The following is an 18,240-nucleotide window of genomic DNA, read 5'->3' on the forward strand; positions in this document are numbered from 1 at the left end:
TTCATTACAGAATTATCATACATTTCCAAAAATTATGAAAAACCATCAATTCTCTGGGGTGTAATAATACATTTGTGTCACCTATAAAATTTGGTTGTAGTGGCATAACATGTCTTAAAACTGATCAACCAGTTTACATATAATTTTGCAATTTTTTAAGTCTGTCCCCCTTCACACAGGTAAATTTCTGTGTATGCCAATGGTCAGGGTTGTTCCTTTGAAAATGATACAGACTATTTTATTCCGATCCTTCTCTACTGTGAGCTTGTGCTCCATCTCTAATATCTTCATCACAAATGGCATGTCACACACTAATCTCCCTTTCCTTCAAATTTGGAAGAAGCATAGTTCCAATCATTAAAAAGTGTGTGTTAATGATTTAAATTTTCTTTCCTTTCCATAAATTACCTCAGGTGATTGCCAGGATCATTACTTTGCAAAGACCAATTCCTTTCACTGTTCCTCTTTTTCTCTCAGGCTAATCATCCTGACATACATTGTTGTTTATTTTTTCTGGTCTGTGACATGTAACTTCTAGTAGGATCAGACTGTAGTGGCGTTACAGAATGTTTCCCAGTTTGGTAACTGACAATTTGTTTAAAATTTGTTGACTGTCAATTTCAAAAACATACTTTGTTAGTGTCTGAACTGAATTTTTATGTATTTGAAGTGGCCTTTGTAGTTATTGCACCACTAACATTAAGCAACTCCTCTGAAAGGTACAGATGTTAGATTTCATTTCCTCTGTGGAAATAGTGTGTGGGAATAAATGCATTATCTCACAATATAGTAGCATTTAATAGCTTAAGATATTTAAAGTGCTTAGTGCCAAACGCTGTTGTTCTGATTGCTCTGTATGATTTATTCCAGCACCTGTGTTAGTCGTTGCCCACCACGCAGTTTTCCTAGTCAGGGTGGTATCTGTTGGCCATGTCATGAATCCTGTGAAACATGTGCCGGTGCTGGCCAAGACAGCTGCCTTACATGTGCACCTGCTCATTTAAGAGTCACTGACCTTGCAATTTGTCTACAGCAGTGCCCTGAGGGATATTATGAAAGTGAGTTTTTTGACAAATTAATATGAATAGAACGTTACTGTTTTTACATAATTGTAACCACCATTTTCAGTGAATTAATGGGTAAATATACATCATCCTATGTTTTTCTTCTTTCTTGTATCAAAGTTTTAGGTTGTAGTTAGGAGTGCTGTTTTGAGTCTCAGCATTTAAACAGCATGGAAGACCGTAAAACCAGTGAAGTCTTCATTGAAATCTACTACATATTGAAGAATGCTTGTGCATGTTTGATGTGCTCCAAGCTGAATACATGAAGCATTAACTGTTAGGGTGAGGAAACTATGCAGAAGAAAATTTAGATTTGATGTTTGTTGACTTTCTAATTGTATTAAATAGATGTAGGTTAATGTTCTGGATTTTTTCATTTGAGACAAATGAAATTCATAGTCACTTTGAGAATTGCTGTTCAGTTTCCTCAGAAGTAAGGGGAACACTATACTCATAAGCAAATGAATTAAGACACAGCTGTGTAGGGGTGTGTTAGGTTTGCTTGATTAGATTAAGGTCAAAGTATGGGAACATGATGAAAGTACCTCATGTCTGCGGAGCATTGGGGGGAGGAGAAATCTCTATCCCCATATTAAAATAAGAGTCCACAAAGGTTACATAACTAAGGTTAAAATAGCTTAAAATGTTAAAATAGTGCATTCCTGAGTATATGATGTGCAAAGGAATATTCTCTTCAGTCCTGGGTCTGCCAGAAAGCCTCTCGCACAGAAGGACCTACAGGAAGGAATAAATATCCCGAATTAGAACTGAAACCACCATAAACAGGATAAAATTTATAAAAAGTATTAATGACCCAAAATCCCGAATGCCCCCTTACAAAACTTAACAGTCCTGGCTTAAGGGCACATCACACATGGATCTGCAGGAAGACAGATTGGCAGTCTTTCAAACACTGCAACTCCTCAGAAAAGGGGTTATATAGACTGTGCACCAGCAAGTATGTGAGGAAAACAATGTAACCCCCTGAGTAAAGTTTGTGGCTCTCTAGTGCCTCATCTGTGAGACCAGTATGGAGCACAACCCAAAGCTAAAATGCCGGCTGGAGTGGCCATGTACTCATAAGGTTAGTGAGTGGACTGCTCACGACACCTGATGGTCTAAGTTTAGATTAATGTGCCCACCAACAACAGGTCTAAGAAACCACAAACTGTCATCCACCACAGAGGAAGCTAACCTCTCTCATGTACCAGCAAAGCACTAATAATGGATTACTGTGTCATTTTAAAAATTTTGCAGATGCACCTGGATATGGGACTATGTCCTGAAAGCAGGTAGTGCTTTCCTTTTTAGAAATAATTACCATTGAAAGTGAATAACAATTATGGATGTCCCATGAACAGAAATGTGTGCCTTCCATTTCTGATACACATAGTTAATGTTAATACTGTAATTACAGTTCATGTTAAGACCTTAATTAACTATCACTGTTAATGACATGTATTGAATTCAAGAAAAATAGAATGTGATGCGATGATAAACAGATAATTCTTTCATGGATCTTTCGTGTGGCTGGGAATAGACAAATGTTGAATGCAAGGTTACACCAGCGTAAGCTGACACAAATAAGTCAATGTAGTCATGCCAAAACTTGAAAATTACCATTAACTGTGACAGAAAATATTTGAACAAAGCCATGGATTTTGAACAACTCATTAGAATCGAAAATGGCCACTGGAAAGATCTGTGCAGGCAAGAGAACTGCTTCCAAAAATTAAAATTGAGAATATAGTGTTTGTTGCGAGCAGTTTCATTGAACACACAGAATGTATCAGAAAAGTAAGAAATATGGTATGACTACAGAATATTTTAAATATATATTAAAAATTTTGCTTTCATATTCGTGAATTTTTCATGATCTCTGTACTAGAAATCTCTTTCCTTCTGCAAGAGACTGCCAAAGCTCATTCTGCAGCTATGAATTACCTGTGCTATCTCTGGATGACATAATATGTATGTCAAAGTGTATTTACAGCAACTAATCTTCTGACCTAGAATTGCACAACAGACCTACCTGTTACTCCATGCAGAAGTTTGAAACATGTTGTAAATGAGGCATTATCTCAGACTGTTTGCATATTGTGTAAATAACTTGTAAAAATAGAAATGGTTTGGGTTTTTATGCAACACTGTGTCAGTTTGTGGAAGACATACTATGTTTGAAAGTAGCATCTGTGTTTTCATGTCACTTACTTTACATCAACTGTGCATCAGTGCTAATTAGGCTGTACAAACAGCACGAATTATCAGTTCACATTCACTGCTTTTTTATGTTGTGACATCTGTATGTGGAAGTTTTGTGTCAAAAATTTCACTGAAAAATGAGAAATATGACTGGACATTATTTTTAATGGATGTTGATGTACAGAAGTCTCTTTTCAATTTTAGACGCTGAACAAAACACGTGTGTACCATGTGAACCAAATTGTGGTAGTTGTCAGGATCGGCCAGATCATTGCACAAGTTGTGACCACCACCTGGTGCTATACAAAAACAAATGCTATGCTGCGTGTCCTATTTATACATATGAAATGGAAGATTACACGTAAGTACTGATCTGTAGCCTGTTTAAGATGACCACTGTGAATGTTTCCAGAACTTAAGAGCATTTCAGTTATGTACTTATCAATGATTAAATAGCCTTACGTTAAAAGTAGTTTTGGCACTAAATTGTGTTATGATGGGAATGCTGTGATACTGATATTGTTTTATTATGTTCATAAAAAACTTCTACTTTTCCACTTTGCTGGATAATATTTGTATAGTGAACTATTTGGTAGTGTTCACTGAGCTACTTCCATAAAAAATGAAAAAAGCTGAAAGTAATCAAGAAACTGTTTTGTATGTTTGTGTGGCAGGTGGTAGCCATAAGCAAGGCACTTCTCAAACATACATTTTGTTGTCTTCACAAATGGCTTACTTTTGATTATAAAGGAATTATTTGTGTCATCTTAAAACAGCTCTGATTTGTCATTGTGACTAATGCTCACGTCCAGATATCAAATGTTGCATTGACCATTTTTTGTTTTGTTTGGTTTTTACTGTCTCACACTGTGCAGTGGTAGGCACATAAATTGCTGTAGTTGACAAGTTAACACTTTCTTGTTGACAATAGTCGTAGTTGAAACCTGACTGGGCCTACTTTGTAATTAGGGAAATGCCTAACATTCCCAAGATGAGAAGATCACTAAGGCTGAAGTGTGAGTAATTTAGGCTGCTGTCTCCTTGTGGTACATGGCAGTATTTCTGGACCTGGAATATTATATTGCAGTTGAATTTAAGACCCTTGTATTTAGAACTGTCACATTTAGGCAGTTATTGTTGTCATGAAGCTAAATACAGCTTCCTCTTTGTCTAAAACACAAGATAGCCTTTAATGGGCTTACTAGACATAGGGATGCTCATACAAAAACCTGTTACTCTTTCACAGTAATTTTACAGATATTAAATGTCGTGACTAGTATTGTATCATTGGCTTAATTAAAAAATCTGGTGTTGAGTTTGCTGGTCTTGCTGCTTGTACAGTAAAAGCAGCTGAAGCTATCTTGTCTCCTTCGAAAAGTCTGTTTTTATCTGGATTCTTCAGTGGTTTAGCATTAGGCAGAGGTTTAACTGATGGTTGGCGTATTACGTTATTGAGTATAAGTTTTTTGTTAGTGTTTCTTCTGGATCATGCCATAAGCTGCCATCACACCAGTATTAACAATTGCTGTGAGTTAATAATTGCTTACTGAGACATTGAGACATTAATCTACAAACTTTATTTATAGGCTTGAAGAAAAAGGATATTTCAGTTAAATGAAATTTACAGTCACATTAAGTGTACTTCCCACACTAATTACAGCTGTGAGTAGGTGGCGTAACCATCTGTCACTCATTAATGTTCATCCAGTCTCATTTTTGTGATCGCAGACAATTCAAATGAACAGTTCCTTCAAAATAACATTTCGGTTAATTCCTATAATACTACCTTCAACATAGGCCTTAATATATTTGCAAAAATGTTGCCTTAACCTGTAACAGATATAAATACAGAACAGTAATTGTGGTAAGAAAGTGAAAAAGAAGGCACACAATTTTAGGGAGCAAATATAATTCTCAATTGGAGTATAGAGAAGTGTGAAAACTATCGGCAATCAGCTTAGCAGCCCATGCATGCAGGTTGCTGACAGGGATAATATACAGAGGAACAGAAAAGAAAACTGAGGATGTGTCGGATGGCAATCAGTTTTGCTTTAGGAAAAGTAAAGGCAAGAGAGAGGCAGGTGGATGAAATTGTGCTTCATGATGGAAACAAAGCTGAAGATAAATGAAGAAATACTCGTAGAGTTTGTCAATATAGATAAAGCTCTCTATGACATAAAATGGTGCAAGATGTTGAAAATTCTGCGAAAAGGAGGAGGTAGCTGTAGCGGATGTCGGGTAATGTACAATATGTGCAAGAATCAAGAGGGAACAATGATATCAGAAAGCCAAGAACGAAGTGCTGAGATTAAAAATGGTGAGAGATGGGGATGTGTTTCACTTCTACTTTTCAATCTGTAAATAAGAAGCAATGATGCAATAAAAATAAAGGTTCAAAGTGCTGTTGAATGGGATAAACAATCTAATGAGTACAGAATATGAATTGAGAATAAACAAGAAAAGAAGACTAAAATAATGAGAAGTAGCGGAAATGAGAATAGCATGAAGCCTAACATAAAATTAGGTAACCACGAAGTAGATGAAGTTAAGGAATTCTGCTACCTTGGACAAAGCAAAGAGAGCATGAAAACAGTGTAACATAGGCAAAGAGAGCATTCAGGGCCAAGAGAAGTTAAATGTTATCAAACATAGGCCTCGGTTTGAGGAAGAAATGTCTGAGAAAGTACTTGGTTTGGAGCACAGCATTACATGTAGTGAATCACGGGCAGTGGGAAAACTGGAACAGGGGAGAATGAAAGTGTCTGGGATGTGGTGCTACAGAAGAATGTTGAAAATTACGTGGAGGGATAAGATAAGGAGTGAGAAAGTTCTTCGCAGAATCAGTGGAGAACAGAACATATGGAAAACAATGAAAAGGTGGTGGTGCAGGATGGTAGATCATATGTTAAAACATCAGGGAATAATCCCCATAGTACTAGAGGGAACTGTAGAGTGTAAAATCTGTAGCGGAAGACACAGAATGGAATACATCTAACCAATAACTGAGGACATAGGCTAAAAGTGCAAAAGGTATGTGCTTCATTGGTGACTGCAGTTTGGTCTGTTAGCTACAGTGGAGACTAAGTAAAATATTGTATTAAAAGGGGTTTTACCTAAGCTCATCATCTTATTTTTCATGTCCTGAATATATTAATATTTGATGTTTTCACACCTACACTATGCAGTGCTCATGGTGGCACATAGTGGTGTTGAGCAGATTTTGAAACTTGAACATTTTATGTGCATGTAAGTAGATTAATACTGTAAAGACACACATGTCTGCACATAAGCAGCATTAAGACTTCATTCACTGGTTAACTTTCGTAGCATTATCATCATCTACTCAAACATAATTGAGCCATATTGATGAGTCGTTGTCATCTTCCATCATCAATTTTTCAACATTATAAGCATCATACACTCATCATAGTTGACTAGTATGACATAGTTTTCACCAGATTATCATAATACAATTGAAACTAGTTGTAGAGTGAAATAAAGTCGTACATTAACTTCCAAGTGGTCAGGTCTTCCTTTTTCAAATACTTACAAGCTGAGGAGCACCACCTGCACACAATATGCCAATATTAATATCAGTTAATGTTGCAGAAGTAGTTCATAAATGATTTATAAGTAAAGTAACAATGTACCAAATAGCAGAGGCATTGAGCTGTTGACGGGCACATAAACAAGATTGAAAACTTTGCTAGCTTTTGGGTGAATACTTTTTTAAGACGTAGGATTCTTCATAAAGTTAGCAGAATTTTCAGTCTTGTTTATTTGCCTGTCAAAGACTCAATGCCTCTACTATTTGGAGGTTTGTTACCTCTACTCCTAAATTATTTATATTCTGTGAGAACTTTCCATAGTATATTTATGAAACAAGTTACATGTGCGTTATGCTGATCAGGCTTGCTATATTTGACTCTCTTCAGGTTGATGCTGCAAGCATTGTTCAAATGGTTCAAATAGGTCTGAGCACTATGGGACTTAACATCTGTGGTCATCAGTCCCCTAGAACTCAGAACTACTTAAACCTAACCAACCTAAGGACATCACACACAGCCATGCGCGAGGCAGGATTCGAACCTGCGACCGTAGCAGTCGCGCGGGCAAGCATTTTGGGCTACTTAATGTATTCCACTACAACAAAACCAACTTAACTTCTCTATTATTTAGTTGGTTGCCTTGATCTGGTATGCTCTTGAGAATCATCATCTACAGGACAATAATGATGTACAAGAAGTTAGAACAGATGAATCTTCATGGCTCTCTTTGATGAGATTTCCACCAGACTTTATCATTTTTTATTTGCTAGCATATGTATTGATGAACTCCAAAATACACTTCAGTACAAAACATTGTAAAATAATTTTAAACTGTAGAAATGATACCATGTAACACCTTAAGCTGCTGCTGAAAGTATTCTTCAATTTGCTACTGGTTTCAGTCAAAGACCATTACCCACCACCTGTTACACAGACATCATGGATACTGGAAAATTTCAAATGGAAAAGGGCATTATGAAATTGTGGTGAAAATACGAACAATTTTTGCAGTTTTAGTTTAATATTAATGTTGGTATATTTTGTGTTGGTAGTGGTCTTCATCTTCAAGGATTTAAAAAAGGAAGACTTGACCACCTGGAAGTTGCTACACAACTTAATTTCATTCAGAAACTATTTCAGTAGTGAAACTTCCTGGCAGATTAAAACTGTGTGCCTGACCGAGACTCGAACTCGGGACCTTTGCCTTTCGCGGGCAAGTGCTCTACCATCTGAGCTACCGAAGCACGACTCACGCCCGGTACTCACAGCTTTACTTCTGCCAGTATCTCGTCTCCTACCTTCCAAACTTTACAGAAGCTCTGGAAACATCCCCCAGGCTGTGGCTAAGCCATGTCTCCGCTATATCGTTTCTTTCAGGAGTGGTAGTTCTGCTAGGTTCACAGGAGAGCTTCTGTAAAATTTGGAAGGTAGGAGACGAGATACTGGCAGAAGTAAAGCTGTGAGTACCGGGCGTGAGTCATGCTTCGGTAGCTCAGATGGTAGAGCACTTGCCCGCGAAAGGCAAAGGTCCCGAGTTCGAATCTCGGTCGGGCACACAGTTTTAATCTGCCAGGAAGTTTCATATCAGCGCACACTCCGCTGCAGAGTGAAAATCTCATTCTGGAAATATTTCAGTAGTATTATGATAATCTGGTAAAAATAATTAAGACATACTGGTTAACTACAGTCAGCAAACAATACAAAATAAAAAGTATCAGATAAGTAGGAGAAAAATAGAATTAATAAAAGAAGAGCTAAAACCAGAAATGAAAATATGTGGTCTTACAATGTGCCACTCGAACAGCCAACAAGATTAGATAAATATTTTGTGAAACAGGAGTAAAATATTTTTGTGACTGAAAATACAATTCAGTCCAATTCAGAGCATAAATCTGAATCAATATCCCACTACCATCATTCAGGCTGCAGTGCAGTTGTTGCAGTATATATTATATTGGACAAACCATCATAAAAATACGTACACAACACAAACAACATTTTAAAATCAATGAAAGCAATCTGTTGATGTTGACTGCACATTTAAGAGATGAAAAACACAAAGCAGATAAAATTCATATTAGTGTTGTTATTTTATGAAAGACAGGGAAAGGTGAAATACATGGACCTTCTGTAATAGCTTGAAATTTTTTTTTCATCATCATACTAAAGAATCAAATTCCATTTTGAGCAGATGAATTAAACTGAAAACAATATCACAAATTTCTGAGATATGTTGTTACTAAGGTACTTCTAGAATTAGGGCCACTTGATTAGAATTAAGTCTGCAGCATTATTGAGTTCTTCATATTTTATGCTAAATAATGTTAATGATTCTTTGATGTTACACAGGATGTACATAAAGTCTGGGAACACTTTCAATTATTTACTTTCAGTTATTTGCTTTGCTTTCAGTTATTTGCTTTGCTTTCAGTTATTTGCTTTGCTTTCAGTTATTTGCTTTGCTTTCAGTTATTTGCTTTGCTTTCAGTTTTTATATAGACACACACACACACACACACACACACACACACACACAGTGTAGTTTGGTAATTTGCCAATAGTCAGCGCTGGTTGCAAAAATGGAGAGTTTAGGTGCAGAGCGAACTGTTTCATAAAATGGTCTCCCTGATCACCAGATCTCACTCTATGTGATTTTTTTTTTTTTTTTTTTTTTTTTTTTTTTTTTTTTTTTTTTTTTTTTTTTTTTTTTTTTTTTTTTTCCTGTGGGGGACGCATCAAAGATCTGGTACGTGTACCGCCTCTACCACATGATGTAACAGAGCTCCGGGAGAGGATAAGGGAAGCGACTGCCACAATTGACGATGCCATGCTGGGACGGGTATGGGAAGAATTCGATTACCGTATTGACGTCTGCTGGGTCACTTGTGGTTACAACTTGGGCTGTTAACAAGAAATTGTTGTATTGTTCTGCAGTTCTGAAATAATCTTTTCACCTGAAACTTTCCATATCCACTACATGTGTACAACAGGTGCTCGTTGCATATTCAACAGCAATTTTAGCAGCAGTTTGTGGGTTCGTGATACCATTTCTACAATTTGTCAGGGCTGAGAAAAACAATCAACAAAAAATATTTTACAATTTTATACATTTGAAATATAGGAGAAATCAGTTTATTGATCATTTAGAAATAAAACCATGCCATGAGAAATAGTTTCCTCTTTGATACACAACACAGCTGTGTCAGATGAACATAAATGGAGCAACTGGTAGTAATTTTGCAAGGCGCTATTCCATGTTTTCGGTGTATACTTGTATGTCTATTGTCACTGAAATACCTTAAGATTGCAAATCTTGATACAGTTAGACTAGCTCATTTGTATTTCACATTCATTTCCAGAGAAATAAAGAATTTTCTTAACCAGGAGATCAAATATGTATATTTCACACATTTGTTAACAGATGTGCACCATGTCATGCATCATGTGAAACATGTAATGGGTCGAGTGAAACACAGTGCTTGACCTGCCGACCTGGCAGATTTGAGCTGGCTGGAACATGCCTAGCCAGTTGTCCTGATGGATACTATGCTGACAAGAAACGACGTGAATGTGTTCGCTGTGCATTTGGCTGTGCCAGCTGCAGTGGTAATGTTTGCTTGGCGTGCAAGGAAGGCTGGACACTCAACCGCAAAGGCAGATGTGTTCCTGAAGGAAACGTTCATTGCACTAGATGTAAGTATCAATGAACGCAGCACTGTGTGTAACTGTTTTACATTCTTCTAGATTCTTTTTTTCTTCTTGCCCTCACAATAGGTGATTATCTCTCATCTTGGGGTCTGAGTGTACTTTTTTTAACCTTCCCCAACTTCTCCCTCTCTCCTTCCCAATGAAAGAAGTAATAGTTCTGAAGGCTAGGGTACTGCCATGTAGTTCCATGTGTTTCAGTGAGCAGTACTAAGTATTTTGTCTCCTGTAAGTATGTACTTGTTCTCACAATAACAGTTACTGTCGATAGGCACACACGCAAAAGTACATGACAATCTCTTGGTATTCAGAACTATTGTTTCCTTTCTTGGGAAGGAGAGAGGGCTTGTGTGGAAGCGGGTTAAAAAGGAAGAGCAGGTCACTCAAACCTCAGGATCAGAGGAGACCCACCTCTACATTTCTTTCCATGCTTCCACTTTGTGTGAAATGTGTCCTTTAATCATAGACTATAAGCTACAGTATGTATTCTCGCATATTTTAAAAGCGCCCCTCCTCATTCTTTTGGCTAGTTATCACACTTCGATTAAACTGTATGTCTAAGTGGTCACCGATATTTTCCTTAGGTTCTATGATCATTTGTTTCACCAAAGATTCTTAGTTGGGGCCCCCAGTTGCTAATTTCATAATGCAGAGCCACCTGTACAAGTAAAACTTGTTCACTAAGCACAGACACTTACATTAATTCATCTCCCTTTATACAGTGGATATTTACTGCATATGGTTTTTCTGAGTTAAGTTTTTATAAAGACTTTCATGTTCATATTTGTGGTTTATAGAATCTCTAGCACATACTTCCTCGATAAATTTTTTGCATCAGTGTTGTTTGATTTTAAACTGCCAGTGCAGGTGCCACTATATTTAGAGGGAATTGAGGAGATTTTCATGTGCTATTGTGAAAACTAAAGCAAATCTGGCTTGATATTGAAGCATATACTTCATTATTTAGAACAATAAACAAAGTTGATACTAAGCTCAGTGCATCCCATTCTGAAAGCTATTCACAAATGTGAAGTGAACACGTTTCCAATCGTGACAGTTACAAGAAAGTTCATCTTGTGTAGCGGTATCAGAAAGTTGCTGCAAGTGGTTGTGTCCTAAGGGGCAACTGTAGCAATGTTCCTAAGGCACCAACTGTATATTGTGTAGATGCTGCTTACTCTACGTATATGAATAATGTGCTAACTGCCCCCCCCCCCCCCCCTTTTCCCCGGACCTCCCCCCTGAATGCAAGATGTTCTGTCCAGGAAAGGTAATATGAAAGGAGAACTTTGGGCACTACATTCATCGTACTTCCAAAACATAACAAGTGTGTTAAACATCACAATTATTGCTATTATTACATCTAATTCCACGTAGAAGATGCATAAGGATTGTTATCATTTTCTGTTAGGATGAAAATAACTGCAAAGGACTCTTGCATTTCTGTTATACCACAATAAATATTGGTAAGCGATATCATCATCATCATCATCATCATCATCATGGTACTCATCTTACTTTCCAAAACTGCTTCAATTACATGTTGGTTACTGGAAGCTAATCAAAGCAAAGAAACTGTACCAGGGATCTTTTTCAGATGAAGCTAAAAGTCTACATAAAGGAGTGTTCATGTGGTATGGAACAATGATATATTTTTAGCAGTTGGTAGGAAATATACATACATTTAAGTAAAAATAGTGTCTAAATGGAGATCATTTGTAGAACATTAAATGGCAATGATAGAACAAAGAAAAGTCATCAGTTTGCTGTCATGTTTTTGTTTTTGAATGAGTGCTTATCCATAATTTTAACAAATTGTTTCTATCATTTAAGTGCGTACTTTATTATTCTGGAACTGGCCATAAACAGTAAAATCTTGTTAGAACAACAACTCTTGTGGTTTTCTTCATTTTGTGAAAATGTTAATGATAGAATGAAATGCATAATCAAAACCTTCTGTTGTCTGCCAGTCTCATGTTTAGATGTAATTAAAGACGTCAGAATTGGTTATTGTGAGTCAGATGTAGCAAAGGTGATCACTGTTGAATAAAGGATTACAAAGGCAGTAAAGTCTAATTAATTCATAAGGTAGACAAGTATATACCGTATTTGTTGGTATAAAAGACGCACCCCAATTTTTAAGACTTTCTTTTATGGTAATACATCTACTGCAAAACAATTTTAATACACACACATCAGATATCTAGGCAATATATGTAGGAAAAAGTGCCCATCTTTTAACTTTTGTCCCCAAATCAACAAAATTCATCATCACTGCTGAAGAAAGAAATACTTGAAGACACCATGTCAGAATCTGAATCCTCACACAGTAAATTATCCTGTGTACCTTCCAATGCATTACTGATTATACACTTCTTAAACAATTTAATAACTGTTTCAGTTTTTATACAGTCCCATGAAGCTTTGAACCACTCACAAACTTGAGAAATGCTGGGTCTCTTCCTTCTTCCTGACAGTGTAGTTTCAAAACCTGTAGATTGAATCTGTCTGTTCCACTCTTCCTTCATAAGTCCCTTAACACTCTGCTATCCGGTGACAACACAGTGGTGTCATGCGCGAAATAGCTGTCAACAGCCGGTGACACCACAGTGGTGTTGTGAGCATAGTATCACGCAGTGGCCGGCGACAGCACTTCAGTATCTTTTGCATTCCGTTTTTGTTTTGTTTAGGTAACAATAAGTTACACACATCAACAAGTTTTTTTGGTTTTATAAGTACTTGTACCCTTCCATCATGGCAGACAAGAGAGACAATAGGATTATTTAAGATGAATGCGTGGACATCTTGTCTGACATTCTGGACGACTTGACCAATTGGAAGGAAGACATCTGATAACAAAAAAATGAATGTGAAGCAGAATCGTCAGAAGATAGTGAAATATGTCCAAGAAGAATTCAGTGAACTCTACGGTTACCAACTGATTCAGCTGAATCGGGTGAAGAAGACAGTGCACAGTGGTCAGACTTTGATTTACCGAGGACCAATAATAAATTTGAAGAACCTCCGGGTCCAAACATATTTCCCAAAGCTACACAGAGCATCGAGGATATCGTATAATTATAAAAGGGGAACGATCTATTTGAATATATTAGTAATGAAACCAACAAGTACTTCAGTCAAAATTGCAATAGAAGGAAACTGGATTTTAAAAAATGGTAAATTTGTCGACATTACGGGACCTTACCTTAGAAAATGGTTTGGTCTTGCTATCCTTATGGGAACTGTAAAAAGAGCAAGGATCGGTGGTTATTGGTCAACAAATTCATTGATAGACACACCGATATTTCGCAAAACGATGTCCCACAACCGACTCAGACAAATATTATCATTTTTACATTTTTCCGACGGCAACAATCAACTGCATAATAACTGCTTTGAAAAGAAATTTGTAATTGATTATTTTTCCAAAATGTTTAAAGAAATGTTTAATCTATGTTAATTCATCTCAGTTGATGAAGGAATGATACCATGGCATGGACGATTAGATTTTAAAGTTTACAATCTGTCGAAAATTATGAAATACAGCATGCTCATTCAGATGCTGTGTGACTAGAGTACGGGATACATTTCCTCATTCGAGATATATTCCGGCACTGGGCAGCCTTCAGCAAAAAAAGTGATGGAACTATTGACAACTTCTGATGGAAAGTGGCATTACCTCTGCATGGATAGTTATTATAACAGTGTCAAACTTGCAGAGAAGTTACTAGAAAAGAAAATTAGAGTTTGTGGAATGATACAGCAAAATAGAGGATTTCCAGAAAATTAAAATGCGCAAAAGTCAACGTGTTTGAAGCCTGTTGTCGACAATAAGGTGACAAGCGGCTGGCAACAAGCCAAGCAATCCGAATTAGTGCTGCCGGCACCAAGCGAATAAATTTGTATGAGGCATGTGGACTGCAAAGTATTAAATGTTCTGTTTATACAGCATCTAATGGTTGAAGTAAACTAGTTAGCCCTCCTGGAACTACAACTAATTGAATCTTCAATTCGTTTGCTCTGTTTTTAACATCTTATGTTCTGTGAGAACAAAACTGATCCCATACTAACAGAATGGCCTTCTTTAGACAGCCTCCAGGTCACCTAGACCAAATTCTATTCATCCGCAACCTCATTCCTCGTTCATCCATCCAACCAACTTCTATTGTGTACATGTACAAATACTCCTTTTGGCAATTGTTCCTTAGGAAAAATCATACTTGCAAAAATTAAAACTGACAGCAGTTTTGTTACATTTCTACAGGAGGATAAAGAGCTGCGTAATCAGTCTTTTTGTACCCCAAAATTTTAACAATGTGTTTTGTGCCATTAGATTCCACAGTTGCATTAGAAGGCATATCATTAGCACATCTTGTCCCTCTTTCCTTGCATTAATGGCAAGTTGATGAAATTTGACAATTTGTTCTTCGTACTCAGTTAGCGTCTTTTGTGATATTTTTGTCTTGATCCACATTGAAAGCCGGGACCTCTTAATAAATCTTGAACACTGTAATGCTGATCCAATTAAGCTGACCATCCCTTTGTTAATGGAAAATGCTTCTGTTGCTGAATTATCATTTTCACAGAAACAAATTTTCACTTGTCTACTTTCTGAAATCCATGTATTGAGTTCTACTTATAGTTTTTGCCAATTAACTGTTCCATTTATCTGATTATGTTCACTATGAGATGCCTTTTTTTGAAACATCTTCCTGATTCTGCCAAGTTCTTATCATTTCTTTCAGCTGGAAGTGGCCCGAAATTTGTTTGTGCAGCCCTGTTTATGTGCTCTTTAGCATATGCAATCACTTCCAGCTTAAATGCAGTAGTATAGCAATGCCACTTATCAACTATAGTCTGCAAATAAAACCACAATATAGGTGTAACACAAGTGAATCTCCACACTAAACACGACGACTGAAGCGTGAATGAACAATATAAGAACAGTTAATGCTGGCACATGTGCATCCATTAAACTCTGTACAATTGGTATGCTCAAAATTTGTAAGAAAATTAACAATGAATTGCTCACAGCTGAAATGGAGAAATTTTGAAGAAATGGAGCTTATAGCTACCTATCTTAACGTGTTACTGGCATATGACACACATCCAGTTTTTGGGCCTGTTTTAAAATTTAAATGTCAACAGATTCAGTATCTATGTTGATGTGAACTTTTAATTTCACAAAGGAAGTGAAACAAGTATAGGTAAATACTTACTACAGCTTCACAGAAGCAAGTGATCATTAGAATAATTAAAAGTGATAGGTAAATTTCTTTATGTTGTGTGAAAAGATTGGGCATTCCTCTCTCTTTTGTCACAAATCTGTGAAGAAACAATGAAGAAACTCCAAAATGGTACAGTAGAATATATACTCTACTGTGCGCATTGCCATAGCGAAGGAGGCATTCAATGGAAAGAGGAGACTGTTATGAGGCAAATTAGATAAAGGTCTAAGGAAAAGGACTGGCAAATGTTTTGTCTGGATTGTGGCAGAAACATGGACGCTGAGATGAGATGATGAAAAATGGTTGGAAGCATTTGAGATTTGTATGTGGAGGAGAATGGAGAGAATAAGCTGCATGGCAAGGGTGAGTAATGAAAGAATATTGGAAAGGGTTGGTGAGAGAAGATGTCTGCTGAAAGTTAAAAGAGAAAGGAAAAAGAACTGGTTAAGGGAGTGCTTGCTAGCAGATGCTTTGGAAGGACTGGTTTGTGGGACAAGACTGAGAGGAAGAAGGAGACCAAGATGATAGACAACATAGAGGGAAGAGAAAATAATGCGGACCTGAAGAGGATGACAGCAGACCAGACAGCCTGTAGAACTACCATGTGAAAACCTGCCTTTTGGGATAACAATGATAACGACGATGATGATGATGATGATGATGATGATGATGATGATGATGTGCACCTTGCAGTGATATGTAAAATACACATATGAATATATAAGTGTAGACTTAAAATAACTTTAGGATATCAAATAATCAGATATGAGTAAAAGTTTCCTGTGCCAGAAGTTGATTTGTGGAGGAAACATGCATTATGAAATAATTGGTGAATGAGAGCGTAGGGAGTTACAGAAAATTTGTAGTGAGAATTGGTATGAGTCGTCATATCTACCCAGATTATTATGAAATTAAAAAGGAAGTTGTAACAAACAGCTATGCCAATCTTACCTTAATTAAAAACTATCTGAAACAACAGTCAAGACAAAATATGGCTGTTGCATAAAGTTTCATAGGCTGTGCCTGGAAAATGTTGAGTTGTACTTGCAAATGTAGAGGAGGAGGAGGAGGAGGAGGAGGAGGAGGAGGAGGAGCAGGAGGCAGCGACAAACATAGTTTTGAGAGTATAATAATGTGAGCCACTCAATTTGGCCTGTACTGGCATCTAATAAAATGGGAACCAGGAGAAAGATGATGAGAATGTAATGTTCTTTAGTTGAGACACCAAAAATTATCTGAGAACAAATGAAAGCCAAGCAGTGAAGTATTCAACTTGAATACTTTAACTTCTGTATAAAAATTTAAGACAAGAAGAATGGAAAGAGGAAATGTAGATATATTTCCAGTTCTTGTTTCTCAGACCTGCTGTCATCTCTCTTTTCTTTCTTTACTTTGGTGCTCCTGTAACTTTTTTTCTGTGATTTAAATTGATTCCATCATTCAAGTAAATTTTACTAAGTGAAAACTGTGACATATTTTCATTTTCCTGGCATAATACTGTGATCAAACTTCTGTTAGGGTACTCCAAAAACCAAAGACTGCTAGGTCTCAGGTAATCTACTTCAGCCATAAAGGTTTGTAAATTTGTGTCACATGAGCACATCATAAAGAACTTTGGAAGCATATTTTATAAATGAGTATTTTGATATAAAATTAATGATGAGTATTAAAAATTGGACAAATACAAGTAGGACTTGCAATCTGAGGTTTCCATGCAAAATTATTCATGTATCTAGATGTTATTGTTATTATTATTATTATTATTATTATTATTATTATTATTATTTCATGTTGTTCAGTGGCCTAGTCTTTCTGTTGGACCTCACTTTGGTGACTTGCATGCCCCTAATCTACCCCAATTATCCAACCAAGATACGGGACCTACAGTTTAAAATTGAATCCAAATCAGGTGTTGTCTTTGGCAACTCCTCGCTTCATTGAGAGATGAAGGCTAGGTTAAACCAAAAACTGAAAAATGCTTGGTCCAATTGAGATGTGGTAACATTAAGTCTCCGTTTCCAGGAGTGCACTTCACTGCTTGACAACCAGCCCCTACATGTACTGTATGTAGGTAGTTCATCTGCCGATTTTGATGAGTGAGTTTGCTAGTAACAAAATCTGTGACACACGTGGTCGAATCTTTTAACTACATTGACATCCACTTCCAGTGGACTGTACACCTTCGTATTTGAAATAAATTTCAGCATGATACTTATACCCATTCCTGAGAGAAAGATCTTAACAGTCAGCCAGCCAGTCAGTCTGTCAAACAGACAGATGGACAACAGAGTGATATTAGAAGGGTTCCATCTTTACCGATTGAGATATTTAAACCTCAAAACTGCACATTAAAGCACATTGTTTTGCTAATTTTATGAGGTGAAGTATGATATATCATCTTACCTTCTCGGTGTGGTGACCATCGTCACTGTGCCACAAGGAGGAAGGCACGATTCTGCAAACGCCCTTTATTTTAAATATTTACTACTGCTC

The 18,240-nt window shown here is 36.8% G+C and overlaps 1 protein-coding gene across 1 annotated transcript in view; it reads left to right on the plus strand.

Annotated features, from left to right (window-relative positions):
- Positions 1–18,240, plus strand: part of LOC124709143 (furin-like protease 2) — a 467,447-nt gene that overhangs the window by 430,627 nt on the left and 18,580 nt on the right. The window contains exons 13-15 of the mRNA XM_047240815.1: positions 871–1,058; positions 3,471–3,627; positions 10,236–10,507. Coding sequence (XP_047096771.1) covers positions 871–1,058; positions 3,471–3,627; positions 10,236–10,507 — 617 coding nt within the window. The remainder of the gene's footprint in view (positions 1–870; positions 1,059–3,470; positions 3,628–10,235; positions 10,508–18,240) is intronic.

The sequence above is a fragment of the Schistocerca piceifrons genome, chromosome 7, assembly GCF_021461385.2.
Source record: "Schistocerca piceifrons isolate TAMUIC-IGC-003096 chromosome 7, iqSchPice1.1, whole genome shotgun sequence".
Lineage (NCBI taxonomy): Eukaryota > Metazoa > Arthropoda > Insecta > Orthoptera > Acrididae > Schistocerca > Schistocerca piceifrons.